This window comes from Rhinolophus sinicus, chromosome 8 (assembly GCF_057876585.1).
Source record: "Rhinolophus sinicus isolate RSI-liver-muscle chromosome 8, RSI-T2T, whole genome shotgun sequence".
In the NCBI taxonomy this organism is placed as follows: domain Eukaryota; kingdom Metazoa; phylum Chordata; class Mammalia; order Chiroptera; family Rhinolophidae; genus Rhinolophus; species Rhinolophus sinicus.
In genome coordinates this window covers 8,132,892-8,155,849 of record NC_142508.1, presented here as the reverse complement: position 1 = coordinate 8,155,849, position 22,958 = coordinate 8,132,892, and the positions used below count along the sequence as shown (strand labels likewise).

The following is a 22,958-nucleotide window of genomic DNA, read 5'->3' as shown; positions in this document are numbered from 1 at the left end:
AAGAAAAAAGAAAAAAAAAGAAAGAGTCAGGAGAGAGGAGCAAAGGTTACTAAGGAAAGTGAAATGGCATCTGATAGTCTTGGCTCCTACTTACTCTATAGAGGTAAAGCTTTTTCACAGTGATCACATCTCATTCCTCTCCTGCTGCTGAATGGAATGAACTGAAGGTCTGGATTTGGCCTGGGGCTGACATTGCCCATCTTCACAGGAACTGTCGCCTGTATGTGGGCATGTGGACAGACAGGCTCCCTTTGACTACATGTCTGACTGTCTGTTGACTTCTTTGATAAGTTCTTTGGCCAATCTGGAAAAGTCAGTCTAACAGTTTCACACTTTTCTACTGGAGAATTTGCTTAAACCTTATGCATTTAGTCATATATTTATTCAAGCGGGTCTGCCAGGCAACGAGAACGAGAAATACAGAGATGAGTGAGACTCTCAAGGGGCCCAAAACCAAGAGAAGGAGTTCTCAGTCTTGCAAACTACAGAATGAAAATGCAAGCAGAGAACCGTGGTAGTGGGTCACGGCCATTCTTATGCCCTGGGTCATCTCACAACATTTGAACCTAGATCCAGATGTGCAATGACTGAGGAGGCTTCTGCGTCAGCCAGACATCCTCCATGTCTCCTCTGCTCGCTCTGGCCTGTGCGCAGCTCCGCGTGACGTCTTCCTTTGTGTTGCAGTTGGGACTCGCAGCTCCCCGGCTTCACCTTCAACGACACGTTCCTTTCCATTTCTACTCGCCTCCCCTCTCAGAACATCTATGGCTTTGGGGAAACTGAGCACACGACTTTCCGAAGAAACATCAGCTGGAACACGTGGGGAATGTTTGCCCGAGATGAGCCACCAGGGGTAAGCACAGAAGAATGAGGTTTTCCATCCGTTTCTCTTGGGTGAATTTATTGTAACCGATATGCCCATATATGGTACCCTCTTCATCAGCTTTACCTTATACTGATAAATTCTGTTCTCAGATGAAAAGACCATATGTTATGCCCTCTGTCCATAAAAAACATTAGATAGATAGATAGATAGATAGATAGATAGATAGATAGATATCTTTTAGTCTTTTAGAATATATATATTATATATACACACATGCATATATATTCCCTGTGGACTATGAATTTTATTTCATAAACTTTTCATTACTCTGTTAGGCACACATAGAAGAAGACACTCTCTTTGTTCTGGAGAGGCTTATAGGCTAGGAAGAGACATGCAGAAATAATGGCAACAGGGTAACCAGTGCTATAAGAGAATTATGTAACAATCAGCGAGGAAGGCATGCAGGGGGTGGCACTTAGCTTTTTACTTGGGGTGGCAGGGAGGGTCAAGCCAGGCTTTACAAAGGCTGTGACATCGTGCTGAATTTTCAGTGTGGAGGATGAGTTCGCTGTTTGGTTATGAGGGGGAAACAATTTCTTAGATTTTTCTCTTCTTGATTACCACCTGCTCTCCCCATGACTCTCCCAGTACAAGAAGAATTCCTATGGCGTCCACCCCTACTACATGGCACTGGAAGAAGATGGCAGCGCCCATGGGGTGCTCCTGCTAAACAGCAATGCCATGGGTAAGACAGGCATCTTTCCCGTGGACCACCGTAAACAGCTGTGACCCCTTTATTGAGATCTGGAATATCACTCGAAATAGGGAAATTCAATGGCAAGGGAAATAGGACAAATAAACTGCCCTTTCATTTATTCGTTTATTCAAGATGTATGAGGAACTCTAGGCCGGGTATTAGGAGTAACATTTTCTCTAAACATGGTCCCTACTTTTACATGACATTATTTTACTGTGACCTTTTAACTCTCTTTCACAGAGTGATATAAAATGTTGAGACTGAGATAATCTTTGGGGTACCTGACAGTCCATCTCTGATTCCACTATATGAGAGCAGACTTTTTAGAGGAGGTGGGCACTAAAGAAAGAGTGAAAAGAGCCTATTTTAGGGTAGATTTTTCTATGTGGGTGATACAGTTTCAAGGATGCGCCTCATCTTTTTATTTTCTTTCTTTCTTTTTTCTTTTTCTTTTTTTTTTTTTTTTTTCACAGATGTGACATTCCAGCCCACACCTGCCCTCACATACCGCACCACAGGAGGGATTTTGGACTTTTATATGGTTTTGGGGCCAACCCCTGAGCTTGTAACTCAGCAATACACCGAGGTTAGAAGTCATTCTATTTGTTGATAAACCATCCAGTGCTTACTGGGTATTACCACACTCTTAGCTCTGAGAAAGGCCAGTTACTTTCTAATGGCCCTTGGGTGTCTCTATTGCATTATCGCTGTCTTTGCTGAAAAAGCCAGGTTTTACTGTTTAGGGCGATAAAGGCAAATCGGTAATCCCATATGTCTCTTAATTATTTGATAAATAGCCTTTTTAAGAATCTCGAGTCAGTAATAACTACTGAGCTCTCAGGTTTCCTAGAGTGGAAGCTCTAGAATATAGGGAGACTATCTGTCATTCTGCATTCCCATGGTGTTTCACGTTTATTTGCCTTTCTTATTTTTCTCGAGTGAGGTCCCTTAGATCAGACAGTACTCAGTATATGTGCTCAAGTTGCTTCAAGCATAAGCCAACTATATTTTCTCCCCTAAGAAATCTACTTGCATCCATTTTTCTTTTTTATTCTAGTTGATTGGTCGGCCAGCAATGATTCCGTACTGGGCCTTGGGATTCCAGCTGAGTCGCTATGGATACCAGAATGATACTGAAATCTCCAGTTTGTACGATGACATGATGGCAGCCCAGATTCCCTATGTATGAAACCCTCACTCAGCCTGTGGTTAAATTCGTTATGGGGATGTGTGGCTAATTATAGATTAAAAATATCTTCATAGATATAACTGATGACGACTTCAGCGCAAAGAAAATGCAGCTGTGGAGATAGTCCTGTGTGGAAACAATTGCTTTTTAAATTTATTTTGTGCTGCACTTTTAAATCAAGGGTTCAAAACTGAAGGACATGTACGTTTCAGAAGTTGGCAGAGGGTATTGTTATTCACTGTCTGTTGCCAGGAATATCCTACAGTAGCTATGACTGGGCTTAAGCCACGACTTTGGGGATTTCTAAATGAGAATCGTGTCAAGATTATGACAATTTTAGGAGATTATACTGTGAGTGTCCTTGGAGAGGATGGATATAAAGTGACAACATGAAAGAAAGTAGTTAAAACCAAGCCTTCATGTTCTCTGAAACACGAATATGCATGTATGCAAATCCTACAACAACAATCTAGGCCCTAGTTAAGCCCTAAGAAGTGTAGTCAATTGCTGTCAATAAGCAGAATTCCACAAATAACATGATCTTTCTTCCCTTATAATGACCAAATTCTCACCACTCATTCTCTTTCTATGCGTTTAATTCACCTCCTGAGATTGTGGAGGACAAACCATGTTTGGAAGATGAGAATAAAGTCTTATGATATTCTCATCAAAGGTAAATTGAAACATTCATCAAGGCTTAATTGTTTTTGTCTTCATATACTACTATACTAGATACTTACTGAATGTAAATTAGAAAAGATAGGAAAATTAAAAGATTTAAAAAAAATCCATAGATCTACCTCACCAAGTCAATCAACATTAATAATATGTTGGTTCAATCCTCTCCGAGCTTTGGCTCATGTACATGTCTCTAGTCCTTCAAACAAGTTTTACGTGGAGTATGAAGGCAGTACAGGTGATTATTACCTTCAGGCTAAAAAAGAAGCATCTTTTTTTTAACTGAACAGTAACCATTCAGCCATCATTCAACAATCACTGACTGAGTGCATTTCATGTGCGGATACCTGGGCTGGTAACTGTATAGAGAAAAGGGAAGATAAGGTTCTCATCCCAAGGACCCTCCAGACAAACCGGGATGGGGAAATAGTATATACAGTTTACAATGCTATAAAATAATATCGCTGTAAATGTGAATAAATTCAGTCAGGTTTACTGAAAAAAGAAAAGGAAAACAGATATGCAATCTTTTCTGTTTCTCTGGGGAGTCCTGCTTGCTACCCTTGAATATTTAAGTAGCTCTGTTTCTTTTTTGATAGCTCATCGAGTTTGAGATTTGTAGAGTGGATAAGATTTGAATTGAGGGGAGGAAAGGGGAGAGAGCTCCAGTTGGGGGAACAAAAGGAGAAGAAATGGGGATAGGTGATCTGTATGCATGAATCAGAAAGCAATTAAAAAAAAATTATGAAGTTTATTGGGGTGACATTGGCTAGTAAAATTATACAGGTTTCAAGTGTTCAATTCCGTATTACATCATCTGTATATTGCATTGTGTGCTCACCACCCAGAGTCAGTTCTCCTTCCATCGCCATATATTTGGCCCCCTTACCCTCTTCTACCACCCACCTGCCCCTTTCCCCTCTGGTAACCACTAAAAAGCCATTTTAATCAGCAGATGGAGAAGCCCACCTAGGGGAGTAATGAGATAAATTTAGAGGGACCTGGGCTGGGCTTATCTGGCTGCAGGACCTGCCTGGCAGAGGAGTGTGGGTGCCCTGAGGGTTCCTCTGCAGGATCCCAAACACCCCGCCTCCTCCTTCCTGTAGGATGTGCAGCACGTGGACATCGATTACATGGACCGGAAGCTGGACTTCACCCTCAGCACCCACTTCCAAAACCTCGGTCTCCTGATAGAGCGAATGAAGAAAAATGGCATGAGGTTTATCCTCATTCTGGTAGGTCTTTGGAAAGCTTAGGTCCCATTTTCTGTTTCTATGTTCGTGTTTCAAAAATAGTACCATTGAGGGGAACTAGAAGCGGGGTACACGTGAACTCCCTGCACATTTTTGCAACTTCCTGTGGATCTATATTTTTTTTTTTTAAGTTTTGAAAAGCAAATCAACAAAAGAGGACAGAACAAATGAAAACAAGGGCTTTTAAAAGACGATACTTTGCAATGTTTATTTTTCCTGAGTGTCACTGGGAGGTAATTTATTGCTAGATTACTACATTCTCCTAAAGAATAAGAACTGTGGGCTAAAATACTGAATATGACAGCAAAAAAATATTTTATTGTTTCAGGCGATGCCTCAAAATAGCTGTATCGTAGTCTCATCTTTACCGTAGGGGTTGCAAAAACCTCTGAAATTACGTTATCACCTAGCAGTGGTGAGGCTCAGGGGACGTATTTCTTCTTCATTAAACTCACCAATAACGGAGGGAAGATCCAGAATACCAATTTATTACTTTACATTGGAAGTTGTATCTCGGTTAAACACAGAAGTAGTTACCTGCAAATGATCTTCCCTTCTAGCTTCCCAAAATTAGGGCATTTGCTGACTTTTTGTTGTTGTTAGTTCATTCATTCATTCATGTATTCATTAAGCACCAGGTGGTCTTTGAAAAGCACTATTCTAAAAGATGTATGCATGTGTGTGTAATCTAAATCAATAAATAAAACAATGTCCTTTTTCTTATAGGGATTATATCCTATTGAAGGTATACAGCCAATAAATGAACATTCAAAATATAATTTTGGATAGTGGTAATTTATATGGCAGTTGTGGAATAGGACACTGTTATAGAGAATAATCAGGGCAGGAAAGGGATGGGGTAGATGGGACGGCCACTTTAAATGGACAGGCTGGGTCACAGAGTAGAAGAAAGAAGTTTCCTAGTCATAAAGAATATTGCTATTACACTGTGGAAACACAATAAATTGGCTTTCTCCAGTTGAGACTCATGTCTTGTCCATCTAGTTTATCTCCAGGAATTGTTTTCAAACATTAGCGTGCTTTTTTCCCCTCAAGAATTTTATAGAGAAATACCAGTATATTCTTTTACTTCTCAGCTACCCAGGAGGCAAATTGTCCATGAGTTGTGTTTTTGTTTGTTTGTTTGTATGGAAGTTCATCATTTCTTTCTGCACGGCGAATGGTTAAAATTTTGGAGGGGCTTTTTCTTGGGCATGTTTTTCTCATGTTTCCTGTTTTAAACCCTCTTATTGCAGGACCCAGCCATTTCTGGCAACGAGACCCAGTACCTCCCTTTCACCAGAGGGCGGGAGAACAATGTGTTCATCACGTGGCCCAACACCGGTGATATTGTCTGGGGAAAGGTAAAGATCGGGAGAAGGTACCTGGAATTAATTAGCACTACAATGCCTTGATTGAAAGAGGCTTTTAATAAATCTTGGCAAGATACATTGGGTAATTTATAAATAACGAATGAGTAGAAATCTGTCTGATACTGATTAGCTCAATAAACATTAATAAGACCAAGGTCACAGGTCTAATCCTCTAAAATATCAATGAGCTTTGTTTTATTGTCTGGAAATATTCTTATGTCCCACCCCTTATATATGCCAGCTGGTCGTTTAACACTCATAAATAATCCCTGTAAGAATGGCTCTGAAGTCTGTGTCGAGCAATCATCCACACTCAAAACCTGGACTCATCTTTAGCCTATGATGTTTAATCAGCCTCCATATCGAATAAATCACTAACTCCGATAGATTATCCTCCTTCTCCTGTCCCCTTCAATTCCTTTTGAGGGGTCCAATCCTCATCCTTATTGTTTGATTTAGAGCAGGGGTGTCCAAACTTTTTTCAACGGTTTTCACCAAGGGCCATATGCGGTAACATACACAAACAGCCGGGCCACTCACTCGAGGTGAAGTACGTATTGCCTCACCTGGTTTATTTAAGTAAACTAAATATATGTTTGGAATTTGCTGCGGGCCAATTAAAAATGGATTGCGGGCTGCAGTTGGCCCGCGGGCCACAGTTTGGACACCCCTGATTTAGAGCAACAGAATTTTAGGTGAACCTCCTGACTCCAGATGAGAGTAGCTCTTAGCCAGGATTTAAACGCTGCTGTGTAATTACTCTACGCAACCTACTCTTGTCTGGGTACGTGCTGTGTTCACAGTGCCTTTGAATGTTACTTTCTCAGGTTACCCACATAATACCTGCACTTCAAGACCAACTCAAACATTCCCTCTTAGGAGCCATTCAATGATGAGTTTAGTTCTCTCTAGTCTTCCCTTTTCTATATTGTTGCCCTCAGAGAGTACAACATACAACTTAGCACTCAGGTTCCGTCTTTCAACTCTTAGAAAACAAGGACTGTTTCTTATTTAAATCTCAGTAGACACAGATTATAGAAGACTGCATGACCTATAGTAAGTGCTCAAGCAGTGTTTCCTGAATTAATTCATTAATGTATATAGTTAATGCCCTTCTAATTATAGTTGAAATTGGTTGATACTTTGGATTTTTTAATGCTTTATATACTTGGGGTTCCCAAAAAGTCATGGTGATGCTTAAAAGTATTGAGGCTAAGTTGATGGGTTGTGAATGGAAACCAATCTTATTTCTTTAGAGTCATACTTCTAATTTGTTACCGATGAAGGGAATTTTGTTGTAGGTCCATGACAGGCGTATCAGAGAGCTGAGTAGTCATTTGAAAGCTGATTGTTCAGAGAATATATTTAAAGTGGTTGATCGCTAAGTTCAAAAATGAAATTTTAATAACTTATGGAATGAATCGAGAGACCCAGCCTATTTTCACCCAACAGAATTTCATATATTTAGACTTTACAATTTATTTAATAGCAGAGATCCTCAAGAATTGTATTGAAGAGGCCTATCATTAGATTCGAGCATGTGAAACATCTCATCGCCTGTATGTAATACTTTCAAAAGTTTTATTTTTTTACTTTTCTCTAGGTTTGGCCAGATCTACCCAACGTGGATGTGGATGGATCCCTTGACCATGAAACTCAGGTTAAGGTATTTTTACACAATTTTTTTGTTTCCATTGCCCTAAATATCTGTATGCTTGTGAGTTTTATCCTGAAGTTTGGTTGAGTGTGCTTGTCAAATGGTAATTGGCAAAAAAAAAAGTCTCAAATGCAAAATTCAATAAGCAACTCAACTGGAAGCGTGTAGAAGGAAATCATAAATGAAAGACCTTCACCTGTAGGCCTTTAATGGGTTGTGTTTTGTTGGAATCTAATGTTGCTTGAAAAATATTGAGCCAAAATCTAGAATATTTCACTGGAGACATTCTGAGCAGACTGAGTTTGAATGAATGGTCTTCAAATAAAAGAGAACGTAAGTCAGATAAAAAACAATGACTGATGTCAGCCCTTGACGCCACATCAGCTTGGGCGTCTGGCTTCCCACCCACTCTGCAGCTCACTTTTTTCTGGATAATTGTGCTCCTTCATTTGGCCAGTGTAGAAAAAGCATTTGTATCTCTACAAGTTTGATAGTTGAGATAGTGACGGTGAATTTTCCAATGCATATGTTTAAATGTCCAGTCAGATAATGAATCCCACGTTCAAAAGGGACTTAAGATTATCTAACCTCCTAGGAGAATAAAGATGAAATCAGCCTTTCGTGATCTCTTTGTGTCCACAGTAAGCCCTGTGTAGCAGCAGCAGCAGCAACAGACTTAGGTTAGGTCACACACAGAGGGGGGCTCTATCTTGCACAAGCACCAGCTCATCTTCCCCTTCTGGTCCCCGCCTCCCCCTCCAGGGACAGGCTGAGACTCAGGGTGAGAGTGTGTGTTACTCTTACAGCTCTACAGAGCCCATGTTGCTTTCCCTGACTTCTTGCGTAATAGCACAGCTGCGTGGTGGAAGACGGAAATCAAAGAGCTGTACGTCAACCCTCGAGAGCCAGCGAAGAGCTTGAAGTTTGATGGATTATGGATCGTAAGTACATTTCGTAGGGGGGTTTCTTTGGAAATACTAGCCGTCCAAACACAGGGAGGCAATGCAGAGACAAGCAAAGCAGGGAGCTAGGGCTGGAGGAATGAAAGAGAGGGATGCTGTTACAAAATTGAGGTGCTGGGACCTTCAGGGGAAACAGAGGCAATTCCAGGTCTGCTCAGGGACATGCTGTCAGTGGAAATTGGAGACGATGCAGGAGACATGCCATCACTGGAGGTGAAGCCAGAGAAGGAGTCAGCAAATACCCTGGGTTCTCTTATCTCCCAACCTCCAATCTCTGGCCAGAGCCTCCCACTGGCCAAACATACCCAGAAGCCGACACTAAGGGAGCCCGCGAGCCCATCTTGTGATACAGAGCAGAACTGGGGGCTGGCAAGGCCTGAATCCAGGAGGAAATCGATATTCACCATGGCGCTGGTGGAGATGCCTCTGCAGGAATGGCTTCGAAGGCCTGGTCAGATACTTGTTACACATGTCAGCTGGGCTGAAGAGCAGGGCTCCTGAGACGTCTTTGGGACATGTGTCCAAAGGCTCTTCTGGTTGTGTTCTTCTAGGGATGGGAAGCAAACCAGTGCCCCAGTTTCCTTCCCCACTGCCCGGTGGCCTGAAATCCTGAGCGTACTGTAGTCTAAGCAGCTCTGAAGAGCTCAGGTCTGGGCCAGGCTGAAAGAAGCCTGTGATTCACCCAGAGACAAGCTTCTAAGCCCCCTGGCAGTGCTGGGGTTTCCCCGGCCTCTGACCTTAGGACACGTAGGCACAGAGCAGACACGTGTAAGAATGCAGATTAGCCGAAACAGGCAAAGCACACAGTGAAGATATATGGGCAGTTCTGAGGAATACAGATACGGATGGCGTTGTCGGTTTTGTTCCGCGGGACGGAAAGCTGGAGCTGAAGAACTCGAAATAGTCAATAGTTTCCAAAATACTCACCTTTGTCTTTTGGTACGTCCTACTTAAGATTGTCCAGTATTCAGAATTTTAACTTTTCCGTTGATAAAGTAGGCAGGGAACATGCACCTCAGGAATCATTCTTTCTTGCATGTAAGTGATAAACCCCTGCAAAGTCGTGTCGCTTTGCAGCTCGGTGTCTGAGCTACCTGCAGCTTTTCAGGCCTGCAGAAAGGGACACCCTCCCCCTTGTTTTGGGGCTGTGCTGGTGTCTGGGTTAGTCCAAGCTATTGGACTGAGGAGGAGATGAGGAAGATAATAGTAACTACTGGCCACAGATTAATAGTGAATGAAAAAGTGAGATAAGGCTGGGGGATTTGAATCAAGAGGAGATGTCCTTAGGTCACAGACCTAAGCATAGTCTCAATACTTTCGCCGCTCTGAAACAGTCCTCACAAGTTGCACAGTGCCAAGTCAATTATGAGTTTAATACTCTCCTTACAACAACATGAATTCGTGGAGTCCATGTGTGCCGATGCCTGAGGTCAAACAGTCAGCGAAGCCACCAGCTGACATGAGGCTTGAATAAGATGCGTCCGTCTCTATGAGCTCAGTGTTCTCTGCAGCAAAGGCCACACTGCCTCTGACATCACGGAATCTTTTTTGCTAACTCATTTCAGGATATGAATGAGCCATCAAACTTCGTGGATGGATCTGTCAGGGGCTGCAGTGATGAAACTCTTAATAAGCCACTCTATATGCCACGTATGTAAAATGATTACTTCATCACATTACTTCCCTGCTCAAAAACCATGAAAGTTTTCCCCTTATCGTCAAGGTGAAGCTTAGTGCGGGAGAGAGAAAGCACTCTTTAGCACGATTTAAAAATCCCAAATGAAATAACCTTAAATCAGTACAAATAAATTAAGAAACCACTAATCAAGCATAGAAGTAAAGACTTGGATGGTACGAAAGAAACCGAACAATGCAGGGTGCCTTCGATTACACTGATGACTATTAGCTGGTTGCTAAGACTGTAAATAACCCTGCACCACCACAGACAGCCCCTCCCCCCCACACACACATGCTGTTTAATTAGAGAATGAAAATCTGGTCCCTGCACTCTTTCTGCCACGTTCACAGCTACTCCGTGAAGGACACACCCCGGTTGTCCTGCAGTAAAAACAGAAATAGATACAGGACCTGGGGATCAAAAGGCACCTCAGAAAGTTGAACTCTCACCTTACAGAAACCTAAGGAAGGAAGTGAGTCACCTAAAAGCACTATAGCAGCAATTTGTGGGATGGAATCTGGAATCCAAGTTTCTGATGGCTAGGTCACTGCTGTGCTTCCTGTTGCTCACTAACTTCATTCCTTCCTTTTCTCAGCCTTCCTTCCTCCCCTTTCCTACTTCTCCTCCCTCCCTCCCTCCCTTCTTTTCTTTCTCCCTCCCTCCCTTGCTCCTTCCCTCCCTTCCTTCCCTTCCCTCGCTTTCCTCCCTCTTAACCACCCGCATTCCTTCCTTATTTTTCCTCCTTCCTCCCTTAATATTTGTGTATCAAGCAAGTGCTGACACATCAGAATGATTCAGCAACATTAATAATACACAGTTGATTGAAATAAGATCGATTCCCTTGAGAATATTACCATCTAGTGGAAGACCTGGTCATAACAACAAAGGAGCAAACTAGCTAGGATGGCACTCTCTAAATGTTAGAGTTGGAGCAAAAGAAGGGTGCCTCTACCAGCTCTACACGCTGTCCTTACCCTTCGTTAGTTACAAGGTCACAAAACATTGATTCTGTAGACAAAAAATGTTCTTGACATTGGAGCCCTTACTGGTAACAAAGTCGTTGATTGAAATAGAGAAATGCCAAGATGATGGGCATTTCTAGCGAGCGTGCAGATCAGGTTGCTCAGGAAATAATTCAGCATTTCCTCCCAGATTTGGAGTCCAGAGCCAAGGGCCTGAGCAGCAAAACCCTGTGTATGGAGAGTGAGCAGATTCTGCCAGACGGTTCCCGGGTGCGACATTATGACGTCCACAGCCTGTACGGGTGGTCCCAGACCAGACCCACCTACGAGTGAGTATGTTTTTGTCTTTACAGCAAGGATCATTTTCCACATTGTTTCTGCTTGTCTATACATATGTGTATGTGTGTGTGTGTGTGTGTGTATGTGTGTATATATATATATATATATATATATATATCTTGTATCTACATGATGCAAGTTAAGTTGACGAATGTCAAAATATCAGGCCTGGTTTCCCAAGCAACCACACCACCTCTGAGTTGTATTAACCAAGTAGGTTGCTACATGCACCTTTTTAAAATAAGCAGCTACTAGTTATGGCTACAATGGCAATCCTACTACAGTACGTAAATGTATCCAATGAACATGCTATACACCTGAAATTTACACAGTGTGTTAAGTCAAATGTACTTCACTAAAAAAAGTAAGGTGAGCGGTGAGGTCGTGTTGAGTATATTCACAGAGTAGTTAGCATACGGCAATAACTACAATTAAGTGTTGGAACAATTTCTTCATCCCAAAAGGAAACCCTGTACCCATTAGCAGTCATTCCTCACCCTGATCCCCACCTCCTGAGCCCCAGCAAATACTGATACTGATGTACTTTCTGTCTATATGGATTACCTAATCTGGACACTTCATGTAAATGGAATAAAATAATATGTGGCCTTTTGTGTTCTTTTTCAAGATCGTTTTGCCTATTCTGGGTCCCTTGTATTTGATATGAGGTTTAGGATCAGCTTGTCAGTTTCTGCAAAACAGTAACAAGGATTTTAATAGGAATTGCATTGCATCTGTAGAGCAGTTTGGGGAGTATTTCTATCTTTACAATATTAAGTCTTCTGATCCATGAATATGGACTGCCTTTCCATTTCTTTCAATCCCCTTTAATTTCTTTCTGCAACGTTTTATAGTTTTCAATGCATAAGTTTCTGGCCATTATTTTTTCAAATATTTTTCTACCCCTTTCTCTTTCTTTTTTCCTTCTAAGATTCCAATTATATGTATGTTGGTACTTTCAATGGTGTCCCACAGGTCTCTGAGGTCTTGTCCACTTTTCTTTTTTCTGCTCTTTAGGCTGGGTCATAGCTATTGACCGATCTTCAAGTTTGCTGATTCTTTTTTCTGTTAGCTCACATCTGTTGAGTTCAGGCCCTCTAGCAAATTTTCAATTTTAGTTATTGTCTTTTTCAACTCCATAATTTCTGTTTGGTTCCTTTTTTAATAAGTTCTGTCTCCTCATTCACATCCTCTGTTTAGTGAGACATCATTGTCATACTTTCTGTTAATTATTTATGTATGCTTTCCTTTAGCTCTTTGAGCATATTCGTAATAGCTGACTTAAGGTCTTTGCCTACTAAGCCTCTCAGCAACATTTTCTGTTGGCTGCTTTTTTTCCTGTGTATGCAGCATACTTTTGTGGTTGTTTGCATGACTTAATTTTCTTTTGCTGAAAACTAGACATTTTAGACAATAAATTGAACAGCTGTGGCATCAATCCCCTCCCCCCACACATACATACATACATACATACATACATACATACATACATGCAGATTTTGTTGTTGTTGTTTTTGTTGTTTTACTTATTGCTTATTTGTTTAGGAATTTCCCCCATCTAATTCTGTAGCTTCTGTATTCCCCTGTAGTTTGTGGACAGTGAATTCTCTGCTACCCCCTTTTTTAAAGTTCTTTTTTTTTATTTTTTAAGCCTGGCTTCCTTGAATACCCCTGGATCAGTATAATTTAGTTGTCAGACAATGATCAGTAGGAAGATTTTCTTTGTCAAAGCGAAACTTTCACTGGACAACGTGAAACAGGCCAGGAAGGCTTTTTTCAAGGCTATTACAATAAGAGAGAGAGACCAGAATTCAGTCTGAGCTCAACTGCATTGAAACAGACATTTTGAGATCTGGTGTGGGGAGTTCTTAGGCCACCTGTGTTTGCTAATTGACCTCACTCAAAGGAAAAGTAAATTTTCTCCTTTCTTCAGGACAAGAGGTTGGAGGGAGGAGACCCTGCTGAAGTTAGGCTCCTGGACTCCTACAGAGACTGGGGATAAGGGCACAGCTTCCTTGCTAATTGCATTTCAAAGGGAGGTCTCCCAAGTCCCTGAGAAAGATGGACTGAGGTTGTAAAACTAGCAAGAGACCTTGAAAAAGATTTATATCTCAAAGGGGCAGAGAAAGAATTCACAACTGACATTTTTCTAAAGTAAATGCTCTAAAAGGGAGGTCAGGTGCCTAGAATCAGGAAGAAGCCTGCCTAAAGTTTAGTCAAGCTGAGGGGAACATGAAAGCCATCTGAGTCACTTTGAATGCCTTACCTCTATGTCTTTTACCCTTTGCCAAGGGGATAAGTATGAGAAGGCACACTTTCAGACTTCAGACAGTTTGTAAGACAGCCTTACCTTTCACTTCCTGCTCGCTCAGGGCTGCGAACAGCCAGAAGTGAATCATTGGGACCTTTTCCTTTCATGCTTCTTTCTTGGACATACATAAAGCCCTGTGCCTATGCAGTCTTTTAGATCCCCAGGAATATTAGGAACTCTACAAAGTTCTCTATGGCTCCAATTCTCTAGGATTTACTTTTAAATTCCTAACCTACCTTTGGCTTCCCCCAACTGAAACCACAGCCTAAGCACCTGTGATGTTGCCAGAAAATTGTTGTTTTATGAATTCCCTGGGAGTGGGAATTTTTTCTCCCTGCTGAATTGAGCTCTGAGTTAAAAAAAAAATATCATGCTCTGGGAATGGTGCCTTTAAGACTGCTGCTGGCTTTTGGTGCCAAGGAGCTAGGGAAGGGACAGGCTAGAAATTATCCCAAGTTAAAAAAAAAAAAATCTCATGTGACTCACTGTCTTACCAAGATTTAATAGTTTCTCTTGGATAGACGACTTTCATTTCTTCCTGTGGCTGATTAATTTCTAGAGTTCTGAAATGGTCAGTAACAAAGTTCTCTGCGTCGCTCACATCCACCCTTACTCGACATCCTGCCTTATTTCAGGCCTTCGTTATCTCTCACTCAGATGTGCGCGCGTGGGCACATGACCATCCATTTTGGGGTTTATTTTGGTGTGAAATATTGGAAGTGACCTAAACGGGTTAAGTTTCCACTACAGTAGCTAGCTTCCTCTCCTGACATCATTTATTGCATAATTCATCTGTGTCTATTGATTTTGGTGCTTTATTTAGCAAATATTTGAATTGCATTATATACGAGCATCTATAATAGACTTTCACTTTTGTTCCATTGATTTTTCTCTCATGTGATTGTTTTTGTTTTCTGACTTAGGCTGCAGGCAGCAGCTCTACCTTCAGTCAAGAAATACTTAAACATCTTTTATGTATAGTTACCTCAGTGTGCACAGTTTACTCTGGTTTTTGAGAAGTTGTGTAGGAGAGAGAATATGACCAAAAAGGCCGTAGTCATATCTACTTTTATTTGGATCCCAGACCTTCCTCCTCGCTCTTTAAGTGACCTTTGGCAAATTATCTCACTTCTCTGAGCCTCAGTTTCCTAATAGTGAGAAGAGGTGAGGTTGTGAGACAATGCACATGAAAGAGACCAGTATAATACCAGGAATAGAGCAGTCGGTCCATAAATACATCTGTCCTACACCTAATTTCACCCCCTCTTCCTACCCCTATGTAGACAGCCAGTTAATTTAATTTTTTTAAAGGAAAGGAAATCCACATTTTAGGTGATGCCTCATCTCCAGTTGTCCTGCTGTGACGTTCCCTGGGACCCTTAGTGTCACTTTTAAATAGCAGATACTTTCAGGGAAGAAGCTCTGGCTGAAATGGAGCACTGTGCTCTCTGTAATGGAATTCCACGGCTGCCCACCCTCAAGTTCACCCTCATTTCACCTCCTCGTTCCCCTCCAAACAGAGCTGTGCAGGAGGTGACAGGAAAACGAGGGATCGTCATCACCCGCTCCACGTTCCCCTCTTCCGGCCGCTGGGGAGGCCACTGGCTGGGAGACAACACGGCCGCGTGGGACCAGCTAAAGAAGTCCATCATTGGTGTGTGGGCTCATTCCGGGGCCCTCTGCTGGTGGGGAGGGGCCTGCAGCGTGTGCTCTTCACCTGCATTGATTATGTCTAATCACCGTCCGTGTGGGCAGTGACAGCAGCAGAGCTGCGTTCTCTACAGGCGTGACTTTTAATCTAGCCCCATCTTTTGATATTTTCATCGTGCATCGCCCAGGACTTTCAAATGGGGTACAGAAGAGACAGGGCCAAGCTGGCCTCCCAAAGGGCAGCTTCGTCCGACACAGCTGTATCTTCTCGTTGCAGGCATGATGGAGTTCAGTCTCTTTGGAATATCTTATGTAAGTCATACGGGGGCCATTACTGATTACCCAGTCAGGTTTCAGTGTGTCTGCAAGCTGCAATAGTCCCACCTCTTGCTCTGATTTTGCATCTTCTCAGACAGGAGCAGATATTTGTGGGTTCTTTGGAGATGCTGAATATGAGATGTGTCTTCGCTGGATGCAACTGGGGGCCTTTTACCCATTTTCCAGGAACCACAACAGCATCGGGACACGGGTGAGGTGGCAGTTTATACTGCAGCTGTTTTGGGTCCTCAAATCACAGCTCCCTTTTAACCCTCAAAAGTATCGTAATTATTTGTTGAGAAAACTCATAAAAATCACCAGAACCTCCATTTCTTGGATAACTCACAGAGTTTAAAACCTCAGAATTACCAGTGGTTTTCAAGAGTACACTTTTTCTCATCTCTTGGGGGCTTAGTGCCTATGAGGAGAGAAGTGTTGAGGGCTCCCTAGGGGTCTAAAATCAAAGAAGCGTCCTTTGCCTTTAAGGATAGTGAGTCTGGATGTTGCTCGAAGGCATCCAAGATACGTTAGTGTGTCCTAGAGAGCCGTCTCTACACACATGCAGGGCTAAGGCCAAACCTGAGCAGGAGACTTGGGGTCTGTGATAAGGAGGAGGAAGCAAGAATCTCTAGGTTAGTAAGATGGCAGGAGTGGAGGAGAAGGGTAGGCTAGAAATGAAGGGAGAAGTGGTGTGTAGCCTACTATGGGATATGTGCCAGCTGGTCCTTACGGGACACCACTGGGATGGAGTAAATGCTCCTTTATCCCTTTAGAGACAAGACCCTATGGCCTGGAACTCGACCTTTGAGAAGTACTCGAGAGACGTCTTGCAGATCAGATACACCCTGCTGCCTTACCTCTACACGCTGATGCACAGAGCTCATGCCGAGGGCAGCACTGTCGTCCGACCCCTTTTTCATGAGTGAGTGTCACCTGTGCCCCCAGCAGCAGGTCTGGGCCTGCCTTATGAATAATTCTCTGCAGCAGTCATAACAGTGTCAGTAACATTTTTATACTTATTTTTGAAGGTTTAGCGATGACAAGACCACGTGGGATATAGATAATCAGTTCATGCTGGGCTCTGCCATCTTGATTAGCCCTGTGCTGCAAACGGTGAGTTTCCCATCGCAGCTCTCAAACCCTCCAATCACATAATCTAAAAACAGAAAGGGCATTTGAAAGATCATCTTGTCCAGCTCACTGGTCTTTGTCTTTTTTTCAAGGTCTCCATTAAGGAAAACTTAACCTCAATTGATTTCTCATTTTAATGTCTTGTCACCGTGCATCCTCATAAAGTGGACCTTTTGAAAAATTTTATTGTTCTGAGTATATGAAGACGTGTCCAGTCTCTTTCTCGATAAAACCTCCAGACTCTTATAATCATGAATAACATTCCCATGTTTACCTTAATTCTACAGAAAGAATTTTAAAAATTAAAGTTCAATGATTGGAATATTCATGACGACATGTGGATTTTGTGTTTCAGAACACTTTCGAGATCCTCGCTTATTTTCCCAGAGCCCATTGGTATGACTATAGCACGGTAAGAACTAGCGTATTTTGTGAAGCATCAAATTGTTCCATACAGGCTGGGGGGGGGGGGGGGGGCTAGAGTTTTTGTCTGACTTCCAGGCATATATTTTCTAAGGCAATAATTTTCACACTTTCAGCCACACAGGGTCTGTTGAATAAAAGTATCCATAAAAGCATAACGAGGTAAAATCTGACACGCATATACATGGACCCCTCCCCCCGCCCTCACCTTTTCTGGAGCATAAAGAGAAATGCCTAGATTTCCAGTTTTTAGCAAAGCTGCAAATCAGAGATTTTTCTCCTTAGATTGGTAGTGTTGTGCTGACTTTCCAACACACTTCCTTTGCAAGGAAGGACTGGTGATAAAGCATGCGTTCACTTCCTGTGTTTCTCTGTCATCAGCCCTGGTGTGTACCCTCCCTTCCAGGAATTGGGCAATGTGTCGACAGGGGAGTGGAGACGCCTGGAGGCCCCCCTGGACCGCATCAACCTTCACATCAGAGGAGGCTACATCCTGCCTTGGCAGGAGCCTGCCATGAACACTCAGTCCAGGTGAGGAGGGGAGGTGGTACCCGATGGCCGCACTGGGCCCTAACAAGGCAGCCTCTCAGGAGCTGCCCACGGCAACCCGGCTCTGTGCGTAAATAAACCAAGTCACAGACAGCATCCCTGACGTGCTTCTGGGAGAGCCTCTTGTATGGCACCTGGAGGACGATGAGTCCATGAAGTCGGTCTTGGGGAGATCTTTCATCTGTGCCTTTGTGTCAAAGGTCTGGAGGGCGAGCATGTGCCTCTTTCCACACTAGTCACAAAACTAGGGATCTTAATGAGTTCTTTGATGTGTGATGGCTATCAAGGAATTTTGTGCTCATTCCCAGGTCAACTCTGGTTAACTCAAGGAGAGATTGTATATATGCATGCATGTATGTAATATGTAATATGGATACATACATGCATCCATATTACATTAAGGGGAACCCATTATATCAAGAGAGACACACACAGAAAGACAATAACTCAGAAGCAGAGAAATTAACTTTCAGCCCTGCAGTGTGAAGCATGGTTTCAATATGAAAGAGGGCTTTGCGATGAGTCTTGAATAATAAACAGGGTTTAGATGTTTGAAAACAAGGGAAAGAGATATTCTGGGAGGATTGAAGAACTTCATAGACTGTGTAGATGCCTGACCACTGCGCTATACACCTGAAGCTGAAGTAGAATAATATTGAACATCAACTGTAATTTCATATATATATATATATATATGGTCACAGGATGTAAAGTACAGCATAGGGAATGTAGTCAGTGGAATTTTAACAGCTATATACGATGTCAGACAAGTAGTAGATTGGGGGAAGGTTATCACTTTGTGAGGGGTATAATGACTAACTATTACATTGCTTTGTACACCTCAAACTAATAAAAAAATAAAAAATAAGTATAGCATTTTACTTGAAAAAAAACTAAAGATATAAAGTGAGTTGGATTTAGGGAATAGTAAACCATTGAGTATAACTGGAATGTAGATACGTGAGACAGAGAAAATAAATAAAATCCAAGAAGGCTAGGATCAGGTCACGGCGAGTTATGAATGCCAGGATAAGTATGTTACATTTTGTTCTGTAGCAATCTGAAAGCTACTGAAGGGTGGTTTTTTTTTTGTTGTTGTTGTTGTTTTTTTTTGGGGGGGGTGTATTCTTCTTCGAGAAGAACTCGTTTCTTATCATATTACTTAGAATACGTATATAAGTAAAGAATGTGTATTTGATTTTTGAAAGTTGAAGTTTTACCAAATGTTCCATTAAATTTTAAATGTTTTTATCGATTAGCATTTAAGTGTCTTGTATTTTGTCTCATTTTACCTATGTTTGGAATTTTATGTGCATTTTTAATCCATTACCTTTCCTTGTTCTGGATGAATAATATTTTCAACAGAAGCTATCCTTCTTTCTTATAACCTATAATCTAGAGAGAAATAACTCTTTTTTTCATAGTCGACAAAAATTTATGGGATTAATTGTTGCTTTGGATGACAATGAAACAGCTGAAGGCCAGATGTTCTGGGATGATGGAGAAAGCATCGGTGAGTATGAGCTTTCCAGGGTCCTCCAAACAGCACTCAGAAAAAACCACACCCTAGAGGCTCAGGATATAATTGGCACAAGCTGAAAACCTCTCATTTCTGCTACTGTTAACAAAGTAATGGTGGTGGGAGCATTCTTGCAACTTTGGGCTGCTCAATATTATAGAAGAGCATGTGGTACCCAGCTTTGTAGGTCCAGCAACTGGTGTTATGGATTCAGCAAGGGAAAAACAAGCTCTGTGTAACTGTCTCACTCTGATCAAAGAGTGTGGATGCCAACATCAGGCTGACAGTTCATTCTCAGTGGTTCCCAACCCTGGCTGTATTATTTGGGCCGGCCATCTATTACCAGGCACCCTTTTCCTCCAAAGTAGGCCCACTTGAGAGACAAATTAGAGCTTCAGCAATTCCTTAGTGTCTCAGACACAGGGCATTAAGAATTGTGAAAAGGATATTTCTATCAACGAAATATTACTATGTACGTGTTCTTTCCCCAGTCTAGGGACACGACTGCATATTTAGATCATTGGTTTTTGTCACTATAGTCAGAACATTCTCTTCCTCAGCTATTTCTACAGAAATATTGATACACTGTTACCAACCAACACCATTTTCCAAGACTTATTACTGGAGACCAGAACATTCTAATCTTGTAACCTGTCACAGTTTCCAAAATTATAGCTCACTAGTAATATTTCTAAAGGTTTCCTCGTTGAAGTTGTCTTCATTATAAGGGTAACATATTCTCATTAAAGAAAAACGTTTTAAAATTAGAAAATTAGGGAAACCATAACCACTTTTAATATTTTTGCTCTATTGCTTTTTTTTTCATATTCCTTAAGACAATTATTCATTTTTTATATTGCTGGAAACATACTGCATATTTAATTTATGAATCCCATTTCTTTGCACTTAACATACGAGTATGACAGAAATATGGAGCTATCACCGTGAGCGAGGTACTGTTACTCTCTCCGTTTGACAGATGATAAAATGTTAAGTCACTTGCCTGAGTTTGTACAACTACTAAGTACAGGAGTGGAGATTTGAATCCACATCGATCTGACTGGAGAACCTGATCCTGTCCACTCTCCTTTGCTTTGAGCCTTTCTCATCACAGCCATGGGAACTCTCAGGGCTATGCGCTCTCTGGGTTGGCACAGAAAAAACCAACTGGTAGGCTTCACACTTCTTCGCCTATGGTAGAAGAAGACCTCGATTCACCCAGGTTCTCTGGTTTTTGTCACCTCCTGACCCTCACCTCTAAACACCCTCTTCCACGTGCACGTCTCCACATTAAACTGGGGTGAATTATTCCCTCAGCTACTACCTTTCATGCTGCGCAGAAAAGTCGTGTCATCCTGGTCAGTAACTGTGATCCCCTTGGGACGTTTTCTGACTCTATTAAGATTACATGGTGCAGTTGAAGTAACGAGTGGCTACATATTCTTTTTCCTTGCTTGCAGATACCTATGAAAATGGCAACTACTTCTTGGCAAAATTTACAGCAGCTCAGGTAAGACATTTTCACTGAAATTTATAAATCCTCTTTCAGCTAGCTACGGATGAAACATTATCAGTTAACTGCATAAATACCGGGGGTGCCAAAAAAATGTATATACATGATTTGTATTCATCTTTTGTGAACAGTATATAGTGAGTATTACAATTTTAATAAAGTTTTTCCTTTCTTAAAATGTGTATACATTTTTTTGGCACCCTCTGTATAATATCCCACATCTTAATAGGAGGACCTTCCTGCTTTTATAACTCAGGTCTGTTGACATCAAAATAAGTAAGAAACAGCCCTTATTTTGACAGTTATCTAGTGTACCATTCTACAAAGTGAAACTTGTAATTTATACATTGCTGGGGGGAAAATGAGTCCTTCAATGTATAACATTCCAGGGATGAGAAAGCATCTTTCTGGCTGGTAAAATTTGGAGGGATAAATGCTAGATCAACTGTCTTTTGCATAACAGTAGTGCCTACCAAACAACCACAAACTTTCAGCGGCACGTAACAATAAATACGTATTTACCTCACCAGTTGCGGTGTTCAGATGATATGGGCTGGTCTTGGCTGATCTTGGCTGGCTCACAGACGTCTGCAATCAGTCATGGGTCTCTTAGTCTGAGCCTGTCTGTGCTCACTCACATACCTGAGGGCTCAACTGGCTGTTAGGTGGTCTCACGTGGCTATATGGGCAGCTCTGGGCGTGACTTTTTCATGACTATGGAAATGGGGAAAAAATAGAAGTGGAAATGCCTGCGTACTTTTTAAAATCTCCATTTGCGTCATATCCCATTAACAAGGCAAAGTGACATGGCCAAGCCCAGACCCAAAGGTGGGATAAGATGTCCCATCTAGAGAGGGAAGGCCTTGAGAAATGACTTGGAAGGGGATATAGAGATGGAGGGTTGAGTAATTGGAGACAGCGATGTAATCCACCCCCCATGCACGTTTAGTGATCCCATGGAGAACCTATATAAGTCTAATTAGAATCTGCTTCTCGATAATTCTTCCTGTTGATGTGAACTAAGGATTAGTATAACACAAATCTAGTCATCTTTTATCCATAACAGTGCTTCAAGTGTTTGAAGATGTCTATCATATGTCCCTCCTATTTTCCCTTCCTGGAATTATACGCCTCCGGGCTAACCTCATGCTTCCTCTATCGTGTGCTTACACTGGTTTCCAGATCTGATGATTCTGGTTGATGTAGAATTAGTGTAGATTTCTCTTAAAATGTGGTGCGCGGGATAGAGAGAATATTTCAGAGCTGCCCTTTCCAGTATGATAGCCACAGCAATACTTGATATCCTCAAATTTATTGTAGCAGGTACTCAGAAAGTATGTCTTCATGATGTGTTTAATTAAGAATAAAACAGCAAACCAGGACAATTGTAATTTGAGCTTTCATAACAATTTAACGTAGAATGTAGTTTATCAACAGATGTTATGTATTTTTTCTCCTTATACATCCTTTATAGACCACACTGCAAATCCAGACCATACACAATAAGTATTTGAGTGACTCAAATCCACTGAAAGTTGGGTATATTAAAATCTGGGGACTACTCTCTCCTTATGTGACACGAGTCATCGTTACCTATGACAACATGCAAATCACGGACGTGTATTTCGAAAATGACCCCAACAAACAGGTATGTCTCAGGAGAATGTTATTATATCATAAGTTAATTTTATTGTCCTGCAAAGTTATCACCACTGCTACTATCATTCTTATATTTACTTGTATTTGAGAGGCTGTAGATATGTGCAATAGTTATGCTCCTGAAAAGCTGCGAGTGTTGAATCGTATTGTAAAATGCACAACATCAGTGGCCCTGCCAGGGCAGCCCAGGGGTTAGCAATCAATGGTC

At 41.7% G+C, this 22,958-nt stretch overlaps 1 protein-coding gene across 1 annotated transcript in view; it reads left to right on the top strand.

Annotated features, from left to right (window-relative positions):
* The window catches only part of MGAM2 (maltase-glucoamylase 2 (putative)), a 68,749-nt gene that overhangs the window by 37,501 nt on the left and 8,290 nt on the right, over positions 1 to 22,958 (top strand). Inside the window, exons 28-47 of the mRNA XM_088800404.1 lie at positions 685 to 853; positions 1,478 to 1,574; positions 2,060 to 2,172; positions 2,644 to 2,769; positions 4,560 to 4,688; positions 5,963 to 6,070; positions 7,683 to 7,745; positions 8,543 to 8,677; positions 10,264 to 10,348; positions 11,529 to 11,667; positions 15,509 to 15,642; positions 15,916 to 15,950; positions 16,051 to 16,167; positions 16,730 to 16,878; positions 16,985 to 17,069; positions 17,443 to 17,499; positions 17,917 to 18,041; positions 19,484 to 19,572; positions 21,039 to 21,088; positions 22,566 to 22,739. Of these exons, the coding sequence (XP_088656530.1) occupies positions 685 to 853; positions 1,478 to 1,574; positions 2,060 to 2,172; positions 2,644 to 2,769; positions 4,560 to 4,688; positions 5,963 to 6,070; positions 7,683 to 7,745; positions 8,543 to 8,677; positions 10,264 to 10,348; positions 11,529 to 11,667; positions 15,509 to 15,642; positions 15,916 to 15,950; positions 16,051 to 16,167; positions 16,730 to 16,878; positions 16,985 to 17,069; positions 17,443 to 17,499; positions 17,917 to 18,041; positions 19,484 to 19,572; positions 21,039 to 21,088; positions 22,566 to 22,739 (2,179 nt within the window). The remainder of the gene's footprint in view (positions 1 to 684; positions 854 to 1,477; positions 1,575 to 2,059; positions 2,173 to 2,643; positions 2,770 to 4,559; positions 4,689 to 5,962; positions 6,071 to 7,682; positions 7,746 to 8,542; positions 8,678 to 10,263; positions 10,349 to 11,528; positions 11,668 to 15,508; positions 15,643 to 15,915; positions 15,951 to 16,050; positions 16,168 to 16,729; positions 16,879 to 16,984; positions 17,070 to 17,442; positions 17,500 to 17,916; positions 18,042 to 19,483; positions 19,573 to 21,038; positions 21,089 to 22,565; positions 22,740 to 22,958) is intronic.